General features: G+C 30.7%; 3 protein-coding genes across 5 annotated transcripts in view; 2 read left to right on the top strand and 1 right to left on the bottom strand.

The window, feature by feature from the left end:
• Positions 1-3,061, top strand: part of LOC126740819 (myosin heavy chain, non-muscle) — a 54,406-nt gene extending 51,345 nt beyond the window's left edge. Inside the window, exon 15 of one of the 2 annotated variants that reach the window (XM_050447010.1) lies at positions 2,779-3,061. In XM_050447010.1, coding sequence (XP_050302967.1) covers positions 2,779-2,917 — 139 coding nt within the window. In that variant the 3' untranslated portion in view covers positions 2,918-3,061. The remainder of the gene's footprint in view (positions 1-2,778) is intronic. The other variant, XM_050447011.1, reaches the window with a different exon arrangement.
• Positions 3,062-3,805: 744 nt separating this feature from the next.
• On the bottom strand, positions 3,806-25,139 carry LOC126740820 (structural maintenance of chromosomes protein 5). Of its 2 annotated transcripts, XR_007662007.1 has the most exons (20): positions 24,803-25,139; positions 23,033-23,222; positions 22,853-22,939; positions 22,611-22,791; positions 22,438-22,555; positions 22,286-22,381; positions 21,295-21,667; positions 21,173-21,242; positions 20,930-21,115; positions 20,605-20,830; positions 20,428-20,543; positions 20,226-20,371; positions 16,971-17,233; positions 16,746-16,912; positions 16,502-16,692; positions 16,156-16,302; positions 14,307-14,454; positions 10,048-10,347; positions 7,008-7,079; positions 3,806-3,919 (listed from the first exon to the last, which is right to left on the bottom strand). XR_007662007.1 is itself a non-coding variant. In XM_050447012.1 (18 exons), exons 1-18 carry the CDS (start codon positions 24,991-24,993, stop codon positions 10,124-10,126), a joined length of 3,120 nt encoding a protein of 1,039 aa, XP_050302969.1. In that variant the 5' UTR covers positions 24,994-25,139; the 3' UTR covers positions 9,922-10,123. The 2 variants fall into 2 exon arrangements, 1 of the variants encoding a protein (XP_050302969.1); XM_050447012.1 differs by lacking the exons at positions 3,806-3,919; positions 7,008-7,079 and having other exon boundaries at positions 9,922-10,347.
• Positions 7,613-10,920, top strand: LOC126740821 (substance-K receptor-like). Its single transcript, XM_050447014.1, has 8 exons — positions 7,613-7,797; positions 7,853-7,964; positions 8,025-8,216; positions 8,276-8,454; positions 9,361-9,504; positions 9,560-9,757; positions 10,481-10,605; positions 10,655-10,920. The coding sequence occupies exons 1-8, from the start codon at positions 7,750-7,752 to the stop codon at positions 10,839-10,841; spliced, it is 1,185 nt and encodes a 394-aa protein (XP_050302971.1). The 5' UTR covers positions 7,613-7,749; the 3' UTR covers positions 10,842-10,920.
• Positions 25,140-25,232: the final 93 nt, after the last annotated feature.

Raw genomic sequence — 25,232 nt, 5'->3', positions numbered from 1 at the left:
AAACAAAATTATTATTCTTGCAATTCCATGTTGCAAGTCCATTTACTTATTTTCTTGTATAAGAACAAATAAATGTTGAGTATTTCGTCATCAGTATCGATGCGGTGTTCTTAAAGAGTGGGTTTTGAACTAATGTTTGTTTTATATACTAATGTGACTAACTGTTTTTTTTTTTAATTTCTGTTTGTGCACTAATTTTTATTTAGTATGTTTTATATCTACCCAAGAAGAATATATATTTTTATACCTAGACCAACGTTATATAAATTTTATTTAATTAATAGGAGTCTGTTAAACAAATATTCCTGGTTTTCTTAAAGATAATTGCTTGAGTGTGTTTTTACAAGATTTTCAATCTATCTAGATAATACAAGTAACATCTTAAAAGCAGTAAGAGAAAAAGCTGAACTTAAAACTATTTTTTCAGTTAGGGACCATAAAATAAAATTTCTTTCAAAGCTTGTGGTTATTTTTTCTCCTCTTTACAATGCTTCACCGCACTATCTATACGTTCAGTTCGGACTATTAGTAAAGTAGGAGAAACGCAATATTTCTCTTTTTAACTTCTGACTTATACTTGTCATTGCAACGCATTAATACGCGCACCCAAGGCCTTCGTTGGACGGTCTCGTATACAATCAATAACTCAGAAACCGTCAATTCAAAAGTCAAATTAACAGTATCTAATATGTAGTTAAAGAACGTCTTTGTCCGAACATAAAATCATTTACTCGCAACCACGGGGTAATTCGTGAATTGTTATGTTATACCCGAGGTTTGAAAATAAATCTAATGAATCTCTAAATTTAGTCTGAATCATAAGCTGATGTAAACAAGGGATGGTCGTCACGTGGAAGGCCAATATTTTCTCAAAAAGCATTTTCTTGTTTTATATTAGTGCCTTTATGGGGCAAGAGCTGTTTTTGTCAGGTTAAATACAGGGTGTCCCAGGGTGAATGGCACATTAGACGGTTTAGGGGAACGGCAATGCTGTTCGATTTCAAAACATCAAATTTTACGCCTTCTTTAAAATTTAGTAATTTTTATTGTAGACAGACTTATATATTATAATTCAAGTAGCAAAATAATAATAAATAGGTTTAAGGTTAGAGAGAATTTTGCTGAATTAGAGATTTTTATTGCTAAAATTATGGGAAGGAGGAGAGTAAATTCTACGTGAAAAATAACAAAAATGACAGCAACTAGAAAAAATTGTAAAGAAAATGGTAATCGTCCTAGATTTTTTGGGCCGAACCCACATTCAAATGGTCTATTTTTTTCTCGATCGTTAAGTTTTTTTGAGATTAAATTAAGGATGATTGTTAGTGCAAAAATTAGGATTAAGATTATATTTCTTTGAAAGAAAATACATTTTATTTTTTATACTATTAGTATAGATTTTTTGATTGAAAGTCAAATATAATTAATTATATAAAAATCACCATGTAAATTGATACATTTTTAATATAGTTTTGACCCTTGGCTATTTGAATGCCAAAAATAATCTCTTCCGCTTTTTCCGCGAAAAATCTTTTTAAGAGGTAGATTTTTACACTCTATCAGACATTCTTAAATTATAAAATCAACAGCGTTACCGATATGTTATCTGTGGGACATCCTGTATGTACTTAAAAATAATCATACTTTGTTGGTTTCTATTTATTTTCCGCACAAAATAGGTGCAAGTATTATCCATACCATTTAACCAATTTGTGTAGCAATTAATTACTAAACAACCTTTCCAGCCACATTGAGTTTTACTTACCAGATTTGTTATTGCCTAATTTTTTATATGGAGTATCCATTATTTCCGCAAATACTTGGGTAACTTTTTTAATTGCATTGTCAACAAGTATAGGTGATAATATTCTGATATATCACCTATTATGGGATACTTCTTTCTAAAATGCTGAAAATTGGATTTAACCTTTGTCACTTGAGGAAAGGTTGTTATAGCTATTCGTTCTGGTTTCTTTATCATTAAATCAAGATCATTGTTGGTCTACTGTCAACATATTTTTTCCTGTTATTCGCAAAATAAAAACTAGTGAAAATTTTAAGTTGGAAAGTTGGAAGTTTAATATTCTACAAAACGGGTAAACTAAGCCGTAATGTTACCAAATGCAAAGTTTTAAGTTTTTAACTCTACTTTTACAAACTAAGCAGTTCAACCATTCCAAGACAAGTTTTATGTGAGACCTCGGCGTAATAGTTGATTATCTTTTGTTGGTCATGTTATTGATATAATTCATAAATAATTGATAACGAAATAACTTGGTGAGCATTTAAAAACACTCTATAAAAATGAAAGTAAATTGATACAATTTTAATATACTTTTGACCAGTGGCTATTTTAAAACTAAAAATTATCTGGTCCGCTTTTTTAGCGAATATATTTAAAAAAAATAGATGTTTAGGCTCTATTCGACATTACAATAAACAGCGTTACCGATGTGTTATCTGTGGATCATCCCGTATATACTCAAAAATAAACATAAATCTTTGGTTTCCATTCATTTTTTACACAAAAGTAGGTGCAGCAAGTATTACGCATATCATTTAACCAATTGGTCTAACAATTAGCTTTAAAACAACCTTTTCAGTCACATTTAGTTTTCCTTACAAGATTTTTTATTATCTAAATTTTTCTAGGGAGTATCCATAATTTCCGCATCCTTAAATTTCAATCCTTAAGCTAAGGCAAGTTTTTTAAATGCTTCGCCTGGTTTGCAAAACTCCTTTAAATAAAATACCTTTTTTACAAATCCTTTTTTACAGGAGGGGTGCTGGTATGGGCCTGTCCTCATCCCGCCTTAGCTCAACCAAGCGAGGTTCCATCCAGACCAGCGGCAACGGCTCAGGTGATGATTCCACCACACAGGACGAAGCCATGGACGGGGACGATGGACCCAATTAAACATTTTTTTTAAACATTTCTTTTCTGGTACGGACCTGAGAGTTCTTGCTTAAATCAGAGCCGCATTTAACCGAAATTCGCTTTAAAGTCAATCTTATAGTGACTTAAATGACAATTTAAGTATACAAATATATAATATTTCCATTTGGTTGCATTTAATCTTAATTCGCCGGTCCAATAATAAATATTGCGTTTGTATATAATATTATGTTGACTAGTACTTAGCCAATGGTTCGAAATTTATTTATTTCTTCGCGCGAGATTCAGTTTATGTTATATTATGTGAAACACATTATTATTTTGCCTTTTTTTACGTTTATTTGATGCTTCTTGTTATTATAAATTGATTATTTTATTTTCTAGTTTATAAGACTTTATTTATATGAATTGTGTATTATTTTTTATAATATGGTACTCTATTAAGACTGTAGACGATTGCCTTTAATAGTTACGTAATTAGGCTAGCAATTGTTTGTTTCAGTATCTCAGTCTTAATACTAAAAAAAAGTATTGTCAAGTTACTTTATTACTTTATACACTATGATAATCAGACATCTCCAAATTATTATTATCATCATTGCCTATACTAACCGTAACAATAATAAAATAGCAATTAGGGGTATAAATTAACAATTTTGATACATATTTTGTAGAATATTATATTTTTTGTAAAGACGTCTATTTTAGGCTACTCCCTTCTCATCAGTTTCGAGCATGTTTTGTATATTTAAAAAAACTTATTACTGCATTTTGTATATAAAGTATATTGGGGTCAGGGCTCATTTAATAATACTTTTTAACGAGTTTAAATAAAAATTGTTTAAGTCTCTACCTTTGTTTGTTTATTAATAACCTTGATTGAAAATTGATTTCCAGTTAATTGCTTTTATTCTGTGTTATTGGGTAACCGCACATCTCTGGAAAGGCGTAGAAGGTTAGCGAATCTTCCGGAAGCATGATCTGTAGTAGTTAGTATATAAGGAGCCTGCGCCGCTGCGAGACCTATTTAAGTAGGAATATTGGCGCGACTTTTAAATCGACATAAGTAGTAAATAAATACCGTGTAAATAAATGTTTCCGGTAGTCTTTAGTGTGTAAAGTAAAATAAATCACTAAGACTATTTTGTGCATCGAGTGAGTCTTTTAATTCACATCTTAACGAACGGTAACTACACAGGTATGAGGTGTGAATTGAATATTAGTCAACTAAAAGGACTAGTGTGAGAAAACGCCGAAACTGGTGTATTTAATATTTAAAAGTTGCTGAGCTGGAGTAGCAGCGGCTTCTTAACGCTTTACTTAAGAAAGGCGATGACCCGGACAACTTTGCTTTTGATGGTGCAAGCGATATCGATCAAAAGCCAATTTGATGGAAAATTTTGCAAAACTGGAAGAAACTTTGTTACACTCACCAATTGAAAAAGCGCGCTTAGAGAAAAGCTAAGAGAGAATTCTGTCACATCGGAAGAAAAGATTTTTGAAAACAAAAAGAAATTAAAAGAAGAAATTATGGAAACATATTCTTCACTGAAAAAGCGGATTTTTTCATTGGAGAACAGCATCCAGGATGTTCAAAACAAAATTGCAACATTGAACGTCAACACTATCGATGAGCTGTCCCGTAGACCTTCAGCAGTGAACAACAAGAACGAAGCTTGTAGCAATATACAGTCCTTGCAAGAGTTTGAAAACGATATTGCATGTTTGATTCGACTGGTATATCTAGATTTCCCTGAAAGAATCATGAAACATTTGACAGTTCAAGCATTCCTGGATCGACTCCGCGACGGTGAAATAAGGCAGGTATTTCTACTAGCACATACACCTAAACTAGTAGATGCATTAACAAGGGGCCCTTGAATTTGAGGCTGCCAAAAACCCAAACAAGGATCAAGCTCGTGTCTGGCAAGTGATTCCAAGCGGGGACGATTTTGAAGAATCGGTTAAGCGGATGATTAGGGAGGCGATTGGAGAACGTAGCCCCCAGGACCAGAAATTGAAATTGAGTGTTGAAAATGTGGCTAAAGAAGTTACTAGTTCCACTCTCGACAATTCGGAAGTCAAGAGGCAGCAAGGAGCGATCATTGGAAGTATTAGAAGTTGGATCGTTGCGACCTTTATTCAGCAAGCACCCGTAAACAGGGCCCAGGTCTCTTCGCTGCTTCAACATACCAAAAGTGTTTTTGTCGACACGTATATAGATGAAACCCTGTACTGCTGGATACAGTTACTACAAAAACAATTATAGGACCCGGTATAGCAAGGTTCGGCAATCAAAATAGCGTCTACGAAAAGCGACGGAAGATCAAGCAAATGTCCATGTTGAAACAAACTGAACGTTTACCCTAGGAAAAGTAACATTTGAACGTCCTGTGATAGTGGCTTAGATTGAGGATGAGGTGATCATCGGGATGGATATAATGGACACTAACGGCTTTGACTTAAGCTTTAAACAAGGAGTCCTTAAAGAAGAAAGATTGGCCAGCTTCTTGGAATTATGCACTTTCTACCGACGCTATATGGAGGGATTTGCAAACATCGCAAAACCATTGACCAGACTGACCAGAAGGAAAACCAAAATTCCAAAGGTCACAAGTCAGGAAGCTTTCGATCACCTAAAAAAGGGCTCTGACAAGCGCACCATCCTGAGCTACCTTTATCTGAAGGAAAATTTGTACTGATGCTAGCGATGTGGGTATAGGATACGTGCTGTCCGAAATCCAGGGTGGCCAAGAAAAGAATGTCATCTATTTTGGTAAGACCCTGTTCAAGCCAAAGTGTAACTATTGCGTTGCTGGATGATGGATAGAGTACTTCTACAAGTACCTTTATGGCAAGCTTCTGCTACGAAATGACTATGCAGCTTTAAAATGACTCCTTCAGCTTTAAAATCGGGAGGGTCAAGTGGCAAGAAGGATAGATGCTACAGGAGTATGAATTTGACACTGAAGACCGCACAGGAAGAATCCATGGAAATGTAGATACCCTGTGAAAAAGATCCTGTCCACAAAACTGCAAACATTGTCAGCGGGCAGAGTAGCAAGCACCATCGTCGATGATACTTGACAATATAAAAATCTTATAAGAGATCAAGAGGAAGACCCTGATATCCAGATACTCCTAACCTGGATAAAGGAAGGGAAGAAGTTGCCAAGTATTCTCCGAATTTCAAGTCATATTAGGCACAATGGAACTCTCTAATTTTGGAAGATGGATTCTTGCGACGGCAAATAGTTGACTACGACGGCAAAAAGGAAAGAATGCAAATCGTTGTGCCTAAATGTCGGATTTCGGACTTGGTAGAGGAAATCCATGCCGGTGCGTCAAGAGGATAGCTTTATTCTCTCTTTATCTAACAAAACCCATGGAAAAAGTGAGGGAAAAATTTAGTGGGTCAATAGCAAGGCAGATGTAAGGGACTGGTGCAAGAAATAAGTTGGATATGCAAGTAATGGGTCATAGAGGAAGCAGAAAGCTTTGATGCGTCAGTACAACGAGGGAAGTCCCTTTGAAAGGATTGCTATTGACGTTGCTAGTCCGCTTCCTAAATCAGAAGCAAGGAATAAATATATCGTGGTCGTGATGGACTACTTCAGCAAATAGGCTGATATCCTCTATCAAACCAGGAAGCCTCTATGTTAACGCCCTAATAAAAGAATGGATCTACCGATTTAGTGTAACTTTTGAGATTAACATTCAGACCAAGGACGAAATTTTGAATCCAGTTTCAGAACATCTGTAAGGCGCTTGAAATCAAGAAAACGAGGACTACTGCATGACACCTACCGTTAGATGGCTTTTTGGAACGAATGAATAAAACCATTAATCGGCATTTGGCCAAAGTTGTCTTTAGCCACCAAAGAGACTGGGATAACTTTCTTTATTTATTCATAAAAGAGTTAATTGTTATTTCTACGAAAGATAGACTGTTGCAAGAGGGGATCTTAAGCCGATATCGACACCCACCATTTTTGGGATGTAATGTAATATAAATACATAAAATATTAATTTTCAAAAAAATTACAAAGAAATTACTAATGCGTTTGCTTTTCATATAAAATATACTTCAATGCGAGAAATATATACTTACATCAAATTCCAAGCATGTGATTGGAACATGTTTTGCATCGCATCTATTGTTTACATATTCCAAATATATTCACTGAAAAATATACAAAAAATTAATATATACCTATACTCAGAATTTTATTTCTAATTAAAACTAAAACCAAGATTATTTTAACATAAAAAGTAGTTCAAAAGGTCTTCAAAAAAGTTTTTTTTGTTGCTTAAATGTTTTCAAAATAAGTAACATTTACTTTGTATTTAGTGGACAGCTTTTTAGGTATATTGAAAAATTCACATAAGAGATTTTTAAAACACAATGTAATCTTTGTTTTTGGAAAATTTTTAAATCCATAAACACGATACTGTAAATACAGTTGATGTAGAAATCTCTCAAAATCATTTGGTCAGACTTAATTTTGTACGTATTTTGCTTTTAGAAAATATACATGGGATAATAATAAATCCATTAACAAAAAACGTGTGTAAATCATTACCAACTATGAAAAACAAGTACAGATATCCTTTTTGTAAGTAGAAAAGCGATACATCACCCATCGACAATTAATTTTTCTTTATTAAGTATCTAGATAAACAATCGACAAAAAAACAAACTAAAAGCTTGGTACACAGAAATCAATTTCTGCCGTTTCCACAGTTTGCCAACACTGATAACACTTATTTGATCGAATGAGTTGTTTTAATATTGAAGTGGCCTAAAAAGTTCAGAGTAGATATATAAGTGCGTACAAAACAATGTTTTGAAAATGAATGGAAGTGAGCTAAATTTAACTAGCAGTAGTCACAATACAACGGTATGTATTCCAGAAAAAGATATGCATTTAAGTTTTAACAAAAATTACCACTTAGATCGATTATGAAACCGAGGATTTCCCTAATACAATTTGGTACAATAAGGGCACCAAAGATCTCATTACAAAGCTATGTATGTTTATTCCTCTCTGCATTGCGGGCTTAGCAGGTATATATAATTTTTTTTTTCAATTTTACAAAAGTTTTGCTTATTTCACTTTTTTCTTAGGTAATTTATGGGTAATTTACGTCCTTAAGAGTAACAGACATATACGAACCCCCAGCAACTTAATATTAGGCAATATGGCAGTAGCAGACATGTTATCTACCATAATTTATCCTTGTTTCATATTCGTATATGATTACTATCAAAATTACAAACTGGGCCCTGTTGGATGTAAATTGGAAGGACCTTTGGAATGTATAAAATTTATCTAGTAACAGTTATTCACAGTCTTGTCTATAATTTATACGCCGTAGGTACAATTTTACTGGCAAGTGTTATAAGTATGTCAGCAATAACATATGATAGATTAACAGCGATAGTATTGCCTAATGAAAGTAAAATTGATAAACCTAGAGCTAAAATGGTCATATGTCTCTCATGGTTGATAGCGATGGGTTTGTCGACTCCATTGGGGTTTTTTAGGAACTATAGGGTAAGATTATGAAGTAGCAGACTATTTAAATTTAAGGTTTCAAAGTAGATATAGAAAAGTTGCGTCTAAAGAAAAGATCAAATAATACACTACTTTCCTCTCTAAGAATCTTTCTAACGATAACGGTTCTCATATGATATTGTCCCGTATATTCCTAATACTAGGAATAGTAGATTGTTCAGGAAACATCACGAAATTATACGGTGTTCCAGTTCTATTTAAAACTGGTACAATCTTTGTTATACACCCTATGTATTATATTTTTTTACATTCTAAATAGAATTCTAGAAATAATTAAGGTAGAATGTGCTGTGCTAAGTCTAAACGTTTTTGAGTTAGTTTAGTTTTTATGTAAAAATTGCGTTTGCAGGCCTATATATTCTCATGAATTTCTTTTAACTGATTAAATATTTTAACAGTTTATATATACAATAAATTAAAAAAAAATGGGGGTCAGAAAAAAAGCCTAAAAAATCAATTTTGAAATACAAGTTTATATAAAGATGCCTATTTGAAATATTATTAGTTATTGAAATTTAATAATTTCTTTTTAAATCAAGTATGGCAGTAGTTATAGCCATGTCGACAAAAAAAAACGCTAATGATCAACATTGTTAAATTGACGAGGTTGCTATCAAATATCAAAAGAAGTTTTCGCCATGACCGATTAATAGCGTATCTTAATAAGCGTCGTACCTGACGGTATTTTTTGAATAAATAATTATAAAATTCTTAATATTTCGAAAACCATTAATTTTTAAATAAAATAAAATAATAACAAATAGGGATTTCCTTTTCGATCCTAGAGAATATTTAACCACTACACAATATTTAAAGTTTTTCCTATCATTAGTCAGACATTTAGTATATTATATATGGACGGATTAACGACAAAATAAATTTAAGGAGCGCAATTGGAAGAATTTTGATGAAACCTACTGCATTGAAGATGCCATTGTGGTGAACATATACTGGTACGTCATTATTACCGCGTTAGTTCTGTTACCGTTATCTATACAGATGATTTGCTACAGCGCTATATTCGTAAAGGTAACTTAAAATTAATTTTTAGTTAACATACACCACTGTAAAGGGCATATTTTAGCTAAGCAAATATGAAAAGATTATAGTGAAAAACTTCAGTCATCACCAAATGGGATATAAAAGAAATGCTGCAAAAATGATGTTTATTGTGATACTGACCTTTATGATTTGTCATTTGCCCTACACAGCTTTCATAATGTATCGCCACCAAGTTTTAAAGGCTAGCGCATCAGGGGTTACAACTAGTGTCACAAATATAGTAAGTAAATTTATTTCATATTTTAAAACATCCTTAAAGGGTGTATATTATAAAAAATAGATTGTTCTTTTTTTCCCAATATGAGAGAGATAATGTAAATCAGTAAAGAAAAGTCATTTATAGAGATCAGTCTAACAGAAAAATATGATAAAAAAAAACAAATATTGTTTTAAAATAAAATAGGTTATATATTCAAGTACAAAACACTAAACAAAATCAACAAATAAGTCTGTACAAATCATACATACATTACAAAATACGTTTACCGCCATTTTTACATTTAGACTTACCAGAAAACAAATAAGTGCATTTTATAATCAGGTACAAGTCATTTTCCAGGCACTAAATTTGTTTACCGCCAAACATTCATTGAACTTGTAACCGGTTGGGATTACAAAATTTAGAAGCAGACCATTTCTGATCTGCATTAATCATCGGCCCATTGTGTACGATGTGAACGAGAAGTTGTCTGGAATAATTTAAATTGGGCACAAGTTTCGGTGTAATTAAGAAATACTGGGATGTTTCCGGTTGACTTGTCGTTTCCACTATTAATTCGAAAATGCGTCTTTCGTTGTTAGCATCCATACCTAGAAAATAATAACCTTTACTAACAACTATTGCAGTCAGAAAGAAAACTTCATACGCTAATGTGATATATATCATTCAAATACTGGAAGAAAAAGTTTATTAATATTACATTACAAATTTCTTATTTTTTAGGTGCAAGGAACATATTACACATTATGGTTTGCATCCAAGTATTTGCTTATAGCCAACGCAGCCGTAAACCCATTGATTTATTCTGTTACCAACGTGTCTTTCCGGACCGCATTTAGAAAAACTAAGTAAGTTTAATTAATACGTTGATGTCAAGTATGAACCTAATTTTTCTAGGTTATGTCGTTGGATATTATCGGAGTCCTTACCAACAAAGACACCAAATAAGAAACCTAATCCACCTCAGAGTCCAAGCAAGGTTGGCAAAAGAAAAAACATATTTTTTATATTTAAAAAATATAAATCTTCAGATATCAGGGATTCAACGAGTACCAAAGTGGAAATCGTTAATACAAAATTATAAGCTAACGATTACGATAAGTTTTTCTTTGTATTTTTTTTTACAGTTTTGGCAATAAATTGCAGATGATAAAACCGTAAAATTTCTAATAATATGTTTTATTGAAAACGAATTGGCGGTGAATAAGAAGTTTAAAAAATTGTCAACTTAAGTAAGCTATAAGATGGTCATCTTTGAAAATCGTTTTCTTTTTCTCAAAATCAATTCAATCAGGACTTAAAAATTTGCTGAAGACCATAATCTTAAGTTAAATACCTCTAAGTTATATGTTCTCTTTCTTGGCTCAAATAAAAAAAGTATTGATTTAATCTTAAAAACTCTTGTTATTGATATTTGCATTATAAAAAATTCCAGTGCTCTCAGAAGCAAAAAATTTGGCACTTATACTTGACAATAAATTAAGCTTTGCTTTTATTTAATCTTATCCTTACTTAATTATGGAGATATAATCTATAATAATGCAATCACTTTGGCCATATCAATATCAATTCAAAAGCTCTAAAATACTTGTATGCGTTTCTCATTTAATATTCCTTATAGAAATTATATCACTCCCTTTTTAAATGAATTGGTATATAATATTCAGTTAAATAAAACGAGAAAAAAAATCGAAAAAAAACGTGATAAAACAAAAATTTCAATATGATTTAATCTACGCTTTTTTTTTTAATTTTTGGTTGCTGGAAACGCTAAAATCATTAATGTTATAAATATTACAAATAAAATAGGTTAACTAAAATAAACTGTGATAAAACAAAAACCACTGCTTAGATAAATCATTTATTCATTATGCCTAAAACTCATATAAATTTTTTTTTTTAATTTTTGGTTTAAAGAACCGTTCAAATTGCTCTGATAAATATTTATTATTAATAAGGATAAACATGTTATCACATTTAAAGAGACCCTTAAAACTACCCTCAATTTAAATAAATTTTTATTCTAGACAAGGAAAATATGTTTGGTTATTTATGAGAGAAGGCGTTGTTAAAATCACTGCTGCGATAAATATCACAAGAGAGAAAAAATATTTGAATAAAATAAACAACGTGATAAATTAACAATTACGGTTAAGATGGATGATTTATAATTTCCAAGCCAATAAAGAATTTCTATTATTTTAGGGGAACTTCTACTTATATTATTTTCTCCTCTACCAGTAATGCTCACATAGAAATGATATTGAATGTTTTGATAGAAAAAACCGGTACAGTTAAATAGAATCTTTGACATCAAAAAATGCTTTTAAAATTTCGCTGATATTTTGAGCTGATTTCGTCGATAATATTTAATCTAATAACACAGTTTTTGTACTAAATATTTATATACAAAATTATATCAAATTTAAATAATATATATTGGGGTCATGGTCTTTATTCTTTTGGATTAATTTTTTTATTCAAATTTAATTTTACTTCTATATAAATACAAAACCAGTGTGATTAAGCAGAAGAACGTCTCACTGGGTATATGTGTGGGGTAGGTGAGGGGCTAAAGGTATTTTTATTGAAAAACGTTTTTTTTTTTTCAATAAATAATTGCCTTGGAAACAAAAAACAATTTTATTAAATAATTTACTTTTTAAAATTACAAAAAATTTGCTATAATTTGTTTATTTTTTATATTACACTACCCTTGACCCCCAACCCACCCCACACATGTACCCAGTAAGAAATTCTTCTGCAAAATCTCTGTTTTATTGATACTTAAATTATTATTGATCTTATGACCTTTTTTACACATAACCAAAGCTAATTTCCCTTGAACGCGGTTCTAATGCGATCCTTATATAGAAATAGAAAATGTAACGAATTTATTTATGTATTACAGTTATGTATACAAAACCAGTGTTAATAAATTAAGGACTATGGACGAAAAACAGTGATTTTGCAGAAGAATTTCTTACTGGTAAAATGTATGGGGTGGGTGGGGGGATAAGGGTAGTTTTGTTAACAAACGGCCTGTCTTCTACAAAAAAAAAAACGTTTTTCAAAAACATTACTCTTACACCCCCCACCCACCCCACACATTTATCCAGTAAGAAATTCTTCTGCAAAATCACTGTTTTTGGTCAATAATCCTTAATTGATTAACACTGTTTTTGTATTAAATATTTATATATCAAATTTAATTAAACAAAATAATAAAGATCCTTAAAAATTAATGTTCTTATTAATCTTATAAAGAGTAATAAGAAAATACTGTTAAAAAAAATATTTTTCTTTCTTAAAAGTTTAACACGTTGTAGCTTTAAAATTAAGAGGTTTAAGAGGATTCACACACCCTATATTATCGGCCTCAATAAACTCTATGGATGTAGATTAATACTTTTGACCAAAATATCTATACCGCTGGTGAAATCTATAATTTCCAACCAACATGAAAAATAGTATTTAAAATAATCGAACGTATTCTGAAAAAAACTGACTGACCAATAAATTTTAAATTATCGAAGAATTGTTTTAAGATGGCGTAATATTGGAGGATGATGTTACGTTTACGATTGATGTTTCCATCTTAAAGTTTAACATTTATCTTCTCCAGAACCTATTGTCATTTGAGCACAACATGTACTCTTTACAGTCACTCAAAAATTGAGTTAACTCGTAAACACTATTTATTGTGCGTTGATTTTTTACGACTTTCAACGTATATTATCAAGACAGGGGGGTATGGCTCAACTTACTAACTTTTGACGATGAAGCCCATCATTTGTCACTGTGAAACGCGAGTTCTATCGTGATCGCAGTTTGCTGAATGATGAAAATCATGAGATTGAGGCATTCTTAGTATAATGAGCATCAATTAGGATGAGGAGCAAAAGATATTGTATGACCATTTAGCCGTGAACAAAAATTGTCTTCATTGGATCCCACACAATTTAACAAAAAATCCAAAAGCATGCTCATATCAATTAGTACAAAGAAATGCTAACGAAAAACAATTGTGGGGCATCAAAAGCTTGCATCCGAATCAAAGCAGCTATCTACTGTATGGATTATCCAAGATGAGCTATATGCGACAAAAGTGATTCGTGCATGGAGCACATCGAAGCAAGTAATTACCGGTTTCTTTGTAATAACTGGACAAGTATCAACGGTCTCCTAGAACAACGTAAAACAGTGATTTTTGAATGATACGATAAGCATTTGTTTACCAGGAGTGCTTGGTGAAATATAATTGATAGGTTATCTTCCGTACAGATTTAGCATAAAATGACTTTTTATTCCTGTTTATGAAGAAAAAATTGCGTAGGCAAGCTGTTGATGAAATCAAAACTTACAATTCAAGTTGCTAAATAATATTTGTTTTGTAAAGTCAGTAAGTATCAGCAAAAATATATACATGATTAAATATGCATGCACTTTAGTTTAAAATGGGCGTTATTTCTACTGTAAGGTTAACATTAAGTATAGAGGTACCCTTTCCCAAATATCCGATTCAAATATAACGTAAAACGATTCTTACCTTGATTAATTTCATCCACACATCTAAAAGGAACTGGAGTTAATTCTTGTAACGCCAGCATAAAAGCGGCGGTTGCCACTGCTCGTTCACCACCACTCTGAATTGTAGAGTTTAATTCTTGGAGCGGTTCTCCATTTCTATATGTTACCTAAAAAAATGTTACCTATTAAATATTGCAATAGTTTTTAAACTCTTTCATCCCCCAGTCTTCAAAAATGCCATTAGCTTGCTAATTTAAACAACTTGAAAACGGAAATTGCCTTTTTACATTGGTAATAAACTTGGCATTTAAATTGGCTTGTAAATTGATTATTGAAGGAATATCAAAATTACTTCCGTGAATTGTGATCCCCAAACCAGGCCCAGAGAGCTATTAACATCCACCATAGTAAAATAACCTTTATTTTGCGTTGTTATATTCTGATTTTGTATCTTGGAGAGCAGTAGGCAAAAACTATTCGCAAAATAATAATAAAAACAGTAGAGATCATATCAACTATACACTTGAGGACAAGATAAAAATCAAAACATTTGTTAATAATTTAGTTATGACGTAAACTGTTAGAAAATGAATAATTAAATTAAGAATCCTGCAAAGCATTGTAAAAGTTATACCAAGCGGCAAATAAATATATAATAATAATAATACCGTTAATTTTTTGCAACATAATCAATACAATAATCTAAAAAAGTAAATGTATAATTTGCAAAAAAGGAGATGAAAGCAATTACAAATTGTTCAAAGTTCAACCCCTATAGAATTAAACATAAAACTATACTAATAATATTAAATCGCATGAGTAATACATTACAAAAATAATGAAATGTATTAAACAAAATTAAATCTATACACATACACTTAAATTTTAAATATGATGCACAGAAAAATATAGTTAAAAACAAAGAAAATAGTTAACAAAATGTAAATCAGCTGTACTGCACTTTGCATTTATTAGTTAAATTCACGAAACAGTTTCCGTCTTAACATCTTTTTAAATATTGAAGGTTTTAGTACTTTTAATGAATGAGGAACAGTTATATATAGTTTACAAATATTATGAGAAAAAATTCTTTGAAATAGAGACGTTTTATGTGGCGGTGGAGATATAAGACCCCTAAATCTTAGGTTTAAGCTATGAACAAATGTTCTATATTTAATTTTATAATAATATTGTGAAGAAATACCATGAATGCCCTTTACGTCTAGCCTGCATAGTCAACCAATTGGCATCGTGTAGCTTATGTGACACAGGATCGTATTTTGTTATGCCGTAAATAAATCGCAAACAACTTTTTTGTAATTTTTCAATTCTATTTGTATCTACCTTTGTTAGACATGGTCCATATAAAATCTCGCAATAGTTGAACTGACTTAACGCTAAAGACTGACGACCGTTAATAAATGACAATGCGGATAAAGCATCTTTAAGGAAATATATGGCCTTTGTACATAAAGTCCTATTTGCTCCCTTAAGCGAAGTCCTGTATCAATTCATAGACCAAGATTTTTTGCGCAATTAGTAAATTGTAAGATCATGGGGGATTTCTTATATATTACGATCTAACACTAAACCATCCCTACACTTACCAAAAACCATTGCAGAAAATGTAAGTGTAAGTAAATCCGTGTCGTAACAAAAAAGGCAATTTTAAAAACTGTATTGACCAAATACATAATCTGCAAAATAATCACTTTGCGTTTATGTAAAATACAAATCGAAAATACGACTTCCTGAAAAATTGCCACCAGGAGCTTACTCTAATGCGGCATAGTTTTATGTAAGATATTTATATACAAAATATTTTCCTGCTAAACTATCTTCGACCTTTATAAAAATTGGAAAATTACCTTAATCGATAAAGAATAATCAGCGTAGTTTTTGTCGTTATCTCCTGGACAAATGGTAACTTCGCCTGCGCAACCCATTCGCTCAAATGCACTGCCAAACCTCAAATTAATTCCAGCTACTAAATCGTTCAGTGGAGTTAACCATTCCTGAAAAAAAAAATTGAGGTAGTAAATATACAAAAAAGTACAAAACGTATTTCGTAAATTCTTTTGTTAATTTACTCGAGGCATTAGAAGCATTAGAAAATGAAACCAATAATAAATTAAAAAAATAATAACTGGAAAGCAGATCTATTAATATTCTTGGTGAATAATTAATTCAAAATTAAATATATACTTCACTTACCACTTGCATCCTATCCATCTTAACACTAAGTTTATTAATCTGCACATTAAGTCCTTCTATATTTGAAGTCAGTTTTTCAATAAGATTCACCCTATCTTCATATTCCTGAATCTCCTGATCGTCGGCTGTATTTAAACAATCAATTCGTGAAATCAAATTTTCCTTTTCCGCTACCAATTCTTCCAAGTTATCTGAAAAAATAATAATTTTAATGTCTCTAAAACTTTTTTCCTGCTAAGCTTACTTCCAAGTCTCTCATACGCTTCTCTATACTGATCAAATTGTTGGTCAGCCGGTGTAAAACCGCCCGATAGCGACTTTGCCTTCTGAAGCTGGTTTTTGGCTTCTTGTATCGCAGCATTGTATCGGTCTGTTACCAAAGAGAGCGTTTCTTGAGCTTCATGAATCAACCTAAATAAATAGTAAATAAATTACCGAAAAGTTTCACGAAAGAAAATCTAGTTTATACCTCTTTGAGTCAACGATTTGGTTCTCCATATATTCAATTTTTTGTCGTAAAATCTCGATTTTACTCGAGTTTAAGTTAGCCGTAGTTATCAAACTTTCTAGCTCCTTAAAATAGTTTTTTAAGGTTTCCTGTAAAAGCCCCATGGTTTGAACTAGTTTTTTCATTTTTACGCGTGCCTCTCGTCTAATTTCTTCGGGACTTTTTTTGTTATCCCGCATTTGTGTTAGATTGTGCTGACTCGAAGCAATTTTATTTTTTAGAGCCTAAAATAGTTTGTATTTATTTATTATATTCGATAAACAACCCTTATTAAGAAGTCAAAAATTATCCACCATTAACTTGTGATAATGTGATTCCAAAAATGATAAAAAACTATACTTTACTATATACAAATAATAATATTATTTTGATACAACCTTGTATTAAATTTTTTCCTTCAAAAGTACACCTATATTTTTTTTACGCTTCCAAAATTAAGATAATTGACTTGTCTGTTTGCAATTTTAAACATTGAATATTCATGAACAATGAACATCAAATATTAATTGAAACATAATATGCTAACTTTTTTCATAAATTTCTCGACTTGTTGACGAGTCTTTGAAAAGTCCTTAATTCTTGATAGTTTTCTTAAAATTTAATTTTAAAGTTGATTTTTTTGCAAAATAAAAAACCCCGTATTCGGACCGCCAATTGAAGTAAATAGTATTAATTATTTCTTTTACTTATTTACTAATCATAAATAATTTGGATGGCTTTAAGGTAAATAATTCTATTAAAACATTCTATAATTGGGTATGTACTTGGTTGAATTATAGGTATTTGAATCTTTTAGAAATCCTGGAAATAAATAAAGCCATTAAATCACCTGTTTATACTCGCGTTAATGAGCAAACTAAGTTTAAGAGCAACGCCTTAAACTTCTTTAATTCCTGAAATCCTAACAAGACTAATATTCGATTTGACTAATTAACATATTTAAAACAGATTTATTTATGTATTTACATCCTATAACACTACAGTCCGATGGTTCTCTCTCACTCGCTCCTAGTGCTGAGTAGAAATCTGCTAATCCGAGATTGTTCAATTTGTTGTAATTTTAACAGTTTATTAGATGTCGTGCAATGTACCATTCAAATATTATTTGTTATTAATTACAATTTGTGTGTGTGTGTTCAGTAACTCTTTGTAGGTTTTTGACTGCTTGTAATATATTTTTGACCCCTGAAATTAGGATTAGCATTTTATTCATGGAGAAAAGACTTCCCCTACTAACTTATCAATGTTAAATAAATTGAATAAAGCAATAGTAGATTATGTATTAAATAATAGAACTGAATTTTTCATTTATTTGTTGTATTTAAATCCGTTAATTTATTCTTCCCGTAATTTCTCTTTGTATAAAATTCATGGGAGACGTCTGTTCTTTTATTATTGTTTTCCTTTGTGTAAGTATATTTTAATACATATAAATGTTTATAGGAAAATAAAGGAAATTTTCATTCGTATATTTCTGGTACATTTGTTATCATAGGTAATGTATGTATGTATGTAATAGTTATATCGATACCAGGGCATTAAAAAAATTAATTTAATATTTTATTGAAAACTGGGATACGAAGAAGTCGAATCCAAGCTTTTTGAATGGCCCAATTTGTTTCCATATAGTTAGAATAAAAGGGTGGACGCATTTTTCAAGCCCAAAACGAACAATTGAAAAGAGTTACACATAAGAAAACCAAGATTATGCATACCCATTATTGACAATCTCATTATAAGGTACAAATGTCAATTTACTGTCCAGTTATACACCCAAGTCTACACTACAACAACTGCTAATATGTAAGCAAATTATTTACAGTAGAGTTACCCTAAAAAACCGTGTTGCTAATGTATAATTATATTCCGACTACGCCATGAGAGCTGTTGGGCAAAAAGGCTGTCATAAACTTGGGAATTTCAGATTGTATACTTATAGTTAGTAATGTCATTCCTATTCCCACTTTTATATATTGGAGTGAAGAAACCTGTTTTCCAGAAGGCTGGAAAACATCCGGAATAAAAAAAGAGACGAAATAGATAATAAAATAAATAAATACGATCTTTATTAATAAATTACAATAATATTTAGCAATATTATTTACAAATACAAAAAGGAAAGGTAATCTCCTGAATGGTGAAGTCTAGCTATATTAACTATTCAATTTAATATAATGTAGAGGTTTGGCTAGGGAAAACACACAATTGGTTAGTAAAACCGATGATATGCCATCAGGTCATTATTTAGTTTCAAAGCCATCAACTTCCACTTTGAAGACATTAGTTAGAGATACATGAATAGAATTAAAAACAAGATTGTAACCGATATAATAATAGGGAATTATACCCTCATGTTTTTGCTGCAAATGACTGGCAAACAAACTAACTATATCCTGACCAGCTTCAGCAAATCTGCTATTTAGCAGCATAATATTGGGATATGAGTAATCTTCGTAAGTTGTTTACATGTTTCCAAAAGTTATTTGAATTTTGTGCTACATCATAATTAATTTTAGCAATGTAGGAAATATAGCAATTATCACTTACAACCTTGCACCTACTTCTTAAAATGGAAAATACTATGTAATTGACTTCAAATTTGGAAGTTTTATATTTTTTATGTGCTGTTATTTTTCTATGATTAAGTTTTGTAATTTACGACTGAACCAAGGAAGAAATTAAGAGGATTTATAATGCTTAACAGGAACGAACATTTTGAGAGCACACAAACTCCTATTGCCAAGGAATAGAGACAAAAATTTATTCAAAAAACAGTAATCATGTTAATAAAACTATTTTAAAATCTAAATAGGAATAATTATATTTGAGTTTACCGGTGTTATTAACGGGAAATGCCTATTTATTATTAATTATTAATATTTTTTTTTCTAAGCTAGTAAATTATAAATAAAATTTATAATTTCACACAGTATGTATGTATACAGTAAGTAAGTCCTGATTTCTATGTTTTAAAAATTGTTTAACCCACCAACACCCACCAGATTTTTTCCTTAAATCATACAAAATAATTCGTATATGTGCTTAAATAAGGGTAAGCAATTTTACAAATTACAGTTTACAATTTTACAAATTTTACAGGCTAATGCTAAGTTTTAATAAGGTCTTATCTTTAACCAAATATAATAACGTTTTATAGTAAAATCATGATTTAATTAAATCAAACAAAGAAAAAAATCTCATTTATAGATTACTTACATCAATGTGTTGCTTTTGCTTCTGCATTTCTAACACCTTTTCTTTATTCGCCTTAATTTTCTCTTCTAATTTACTTATTTGCACATTATAATTTTCTATCTGAGTCTGCAAACCTTCAAGTTTCCTTTTCATATCATTACACCTGCCTACAATAATTACAATTAAAATATTATAACCAACCAGTAAATGATTACCATTCAACCTTTCACATTTTCCAGCCTTATAACATCTAATGACAAAGACAACCCACCATCACCGGTTACTTCGTTTTGACGAGTACTCGTTTGGTTTGAATATTTAGAGCGCATAATAGCATATCTGAAATGTGTAAATTCTATTTTTTTTAACTAGAATGCTGGGATTTTGGCTTTTTCATTACCTAAAAGTATCACTAAAAAACACACTGATCTCTTGCGGGACGCTTTCGTAGCAGTTATTCGTAGTTTTATCCCCCACAGGAATATTATGTAACTTATAAGTCCGACACAAATATCTCATAATAGGAACAGGAGCAGAAATTAGGGCGCTCACGTAAGTGTAAAAACCATATTTTCTCAATCTCTCTATAGGTACATTCGGTTGGTTGTATTTTTCGTTTGGAGGGCCTAAAATCTCACAATATTTTGTAGGTTGAACATTCACAATATTTAAATTGATGCCTTGCACAGAAAATGAATAGTTCTTAGTACAAATTACATTTTTACCTGCATATACCACATTAATAGATAACTTTTGATGGTGTCTTAGAGACTGAATTAACAAATTCATGTCCCCTTTATCTGTGCATGTAAATGCTAGCCTATCTCTCATGGGAATTAGGGATTCTACATATTTAGCCTTACTATTATCTAGTACGTTTAATTCTAACATTATTGGTTCAAAAATTTCACCTAAAAACGTTTAATGATTATTATTTGACCCAACAAGATAGAAACAAGGTTTTTCACCTTTAAAAAGATGACCGTTATTCCGTAACCAATGAACTGCCGTATATGCATCATTATTAGTTCTTCTCAACTAAAAGAGACATTGAATTACCAAAAAAAAAATATTAGAAAGAGTGTGTTACCTTTTCAAATCTCTGCTCTTTAATATTTTCAATCCTTTCTTGTTCGTTTCGTAATGCCCGAATTTCCGCGTTATTTTCGCTCACCACTTGTTCAATCTGTTCCTTTTGGTCTTGCAGCTGCCTTATACGATTTGTATCGTTCGACACTTCAGTCAAAATTGCTGCTTTTTTCTCGACACCTTGATTCATCTTCGCGGATAAACTATGGTGGGCTTTTTTCATATCTTCAAGTTTAGCCACCACTTCTTCGATTTGTTTGTCCCACTGGTTATTTTCCTCCAGCTTTAATTGCATTTCATCCTCGATTTTGCGCACTTTATCGCTAAGGGATTCTATTTTTTCTGTAGTCGTGTTTATGTGCTCTTCTTGCTTCCTATGGAATGTAAAATAATTAAAAATCAATATTAGTTTTAAACTATATTATATACTATGGTTAGAAGGGTTAACTGACAAGGGCAAAATTATTCAAAAATCAATGAAAGAATTGTTCTGGATAGGTAGTTGATGAATTATATGCCAAATGTTAGCAGTTTTAAGTTGAGTCCGATTAAACTAGTAAATTCTTATTTAAGGTATTTATTTTTGTTAAGGCGTTTGTTAATGGAAAAGATTATTAAGATTTACAAAAATTATTAACAATAGGCTTTATCATGATCTTAATCTGCGATCTAATGTGAAATTATATTTACTTTGATATAATTTATTTAGGCTAATAATTTTTTCTTCTTCAAATATTTTGTTAAATAGTAAGATAAAATTCTACATATTTTTCTTATATTACTATAACTGAAATATTACTGTACTTTATATTAAGATGTCTGTATTTTCTTTTGGCTGTTATAATAAATATTAATAAATCAATAATCACTATTTGAATTTAGTGTAATATTTTATTATATCCTTAGTTATTAGGTTATATGTTGTCCTCCCTAATGAATCTACCTAATCTACATAGATCTAATCTTTTAAGCTTAAAATCTCAATAATTTACCGTATGCTTTGCACTACTTCTGAATTGCTCCGCTGTATACCATTTAATGTCTCTTTATGCAGGTTAATATGTTGTTCTATAGGTTTTATTTCACTTCTAAAAATAAAATATTTAAGGATAATAATACTGGTTGACAGATTCAAAACATTTACTTGTGTTTGTCAACAATTTGCTGTGCTTGCAACTTGTCTGCCTTAATCTCACTTAGCTTCAGCCTCTTTTCTTCATATTCACTCCATGCAATTTTTCGATCAATATCAGTAATTCGTTCTAAAAAAAAATATTTTATATTTAAACCATGAATAAAAATGAACATAAACCTCACCTTTATATTTTAATACTTTATTAAAATTCTTAACTCGTCCTTCCAATCTTAAAACATCATTTTGAGCCTCCTGCAAAGTTTGCCCATGTTTTCCAGCCTGCTGGGTTAAATTTTTGTGTTGTTCTCTTGCTTCAATAAGGGCATCCTGCTTTTCGATAAGGTCATGTCGACAAAGTGCTCTCTACAAAAAAAATTGTTAATTATATATATATATATTTTTTTTTTCCAAACAATAATCTTACCATAGTTTCTCTTAATAAATCTTGCTTGTTTAGTTTGGCAAAGTCTGCTACACGATCTTGGGGCAAAAACTGGCATAAATTGTCCACCTAAGAATTTTAAATTTATCAATACAAAATCTCAAAACAAGAATATAGCGCTAAACACCTTAGAAAGTGGAAAGGTATAAGCATTTTCTTTACCTGTATATTAAACTGTTGAATGCATTCTTCAACTTCTGCAAATCTGCAGCTTTTGTTGTTTAATTTCCAATTTGACTTCTCTTGAGTGTTAAACTCCCGAGTTATTTTAATAAAAGAATTTTGCTGGTGACCTTGAAGAAATATATTTATTTTTGCATGATCACATTCATGTTTTACATACTCTGAGACTCTGTAATGTAATAGAATAGTTATATTTTTATATAAATTATTTTATATAAATATATTTTATAATATATAATATTTTTCAAAAATTACTGTGGCCAAAGTTTGAAAAAAGACAAATAAAAAACCCATAAAGCCCACTTGAAAAACATTTATATTGACATATCTGTAATTTGCATCAATACATTGATTTTGATTTAAAACTGATGAGAAAAACAGTAATGAGGTATTTAATTTATTGATTTTACTTCTTTAATACATTTATTTGTTTTCTTAACAGGAAGTAATCCCAAAGCTGAGACAAATATACAGTGCAAGATTAGTATGTACTAAAAAAAAATTTAACACAAAGCTTAAGTACTAAAACAAAACAAAGCAAATGTCAAAAAGTAACAATAGTAAAAAATAAAAGGATAAGAGAAAAAACCAATTGTAATAACAAAGCATCTATGATTAAAATTTGTTCTTTATCATTAGTTTTCATGATAAATAATGTTTACATTTTTCACTTGGGTGTTTAATGGCAAATAGAAAAGGACTTTGTCATGTACCGAAGGCAAGAGGTAGGGGTTATTATTTGTTATACAAGTGTGGCATAATGATTATCCAGTTAATTACAAACGATTATAAAATCAGAAAGATGTGTCGCTTTTAAAGTATTATTGCAGCACAAATGACAAATCAATGGGTCATTATAACAGCTCAGTGCTCAAAGACTCTCCATTTATTTTATGCCTTTTAAGGGTAAGTTATAGCTTTAACTGTTATTTGACAGACAATATAAAATCTGGTAAAATCAAAATACTATCTACATTTCTTAAACAATAGCCCTGAGTCAAGTAATGTAATTCTCTGCTTAATGCCTGCTCATAAGACGGTATACAAATGTTGCTTAGCAAAATAAAGCTATGCAAATAACTGTAAACTGTAATAAATATACTTCCTTAAATTATATGTTAAGGAGTTTGAACTGATTGCCTTTTGTAGGATTTATCAAGAGATCCAATCTTATACTAGTGTATAAAATTGAAAGGGGGGAAGGTAGAACATTTAAATGAATTGTTTAAAGAAGCAGAACTTACATTTGTATAATATACAATCTAAAACTTATATTAAGATTCAAATTCAGACTTCAGCTTTTCAAGTTTTCCACGATTAGATTTTGTAATAATTTATACAAATGAAGTGCAAAATAAATTGGGATTTATTTATTATTAAGTCACCAACTCTTGGTGTGTTCAGGCAATTTTAATATATAACAAAGCCAAGTAATTTTTTTAATAGATAATTTCTGGGTACTGAAAGGCAATTTCCATAAAATTTAATATTTTTTCATAAAAGGGTATTAGTAGGTAGTTTACTAGACAAACTTTAAGCAGTGATTTCTCCTCCCTTTCCCATAAGATCAAAGTTAAAAAAATCAGTTGTTTTTCTATTTGGGTTAAGAAGAAACAACAATTTTATTAACATGTCAATTATAGGTCATAAATAATTGTATATTAGGAATCTAAAATTTACTTAAGGCTATAAGCGGCTGAGGTCCATGTTTTAAACTAATTAAGATGGTCATAGGAAAGTTAGACTAACCTGGTGCCTCTCCCAACTGTTTTTGGGTTTCCACCAAGCCCTAGTATGATAGCAGCCACCATTGTCGACTTCCCAGTTCCATTGGGTCCAATTATCATATTCAAATTTGGACCAGGATACATTTCCACATAGCTGTAAGTCACAAAATTTTCTACCTGGATTTTTACGATGGAGCCCGGCTTAAACGACATCGTTAGTTTAAATTGAATAAAACAGTTATAATGATATTATGGATATTATTAACAAATTAAGGTTTTGTTTTGTTGCTATTTTTTTAGGTTGAAAATAAACGTTGGACATTTTGATATTTTTGTTTGGGGAAAATGAAATTAACAAATTTTCATTGGCGCCAAATCTAATCAGCTGATTCTGACAAATGACATTTAAATTTTATTAAAGGTACTTTTAAACTTGTAGCGATTATCAGGCG

Source organism: Anthonomus grandis, chromosome 9, assembly GCF_022605725.1.
Source record: "Anthonomus grandis grandis chromosome 9, icAntGran1.3, whole genome shotgun sequence".
Taxonomy (NCBI): Eukaryota; Metazoa; Arthropoda; class Insecta; order Coleoptera; family Curculionidae; genus Anthonomus; species Anthonomus grandis.
This window is presented reverse-complemented; position numbering and strand designations above follow the sequence as displayed.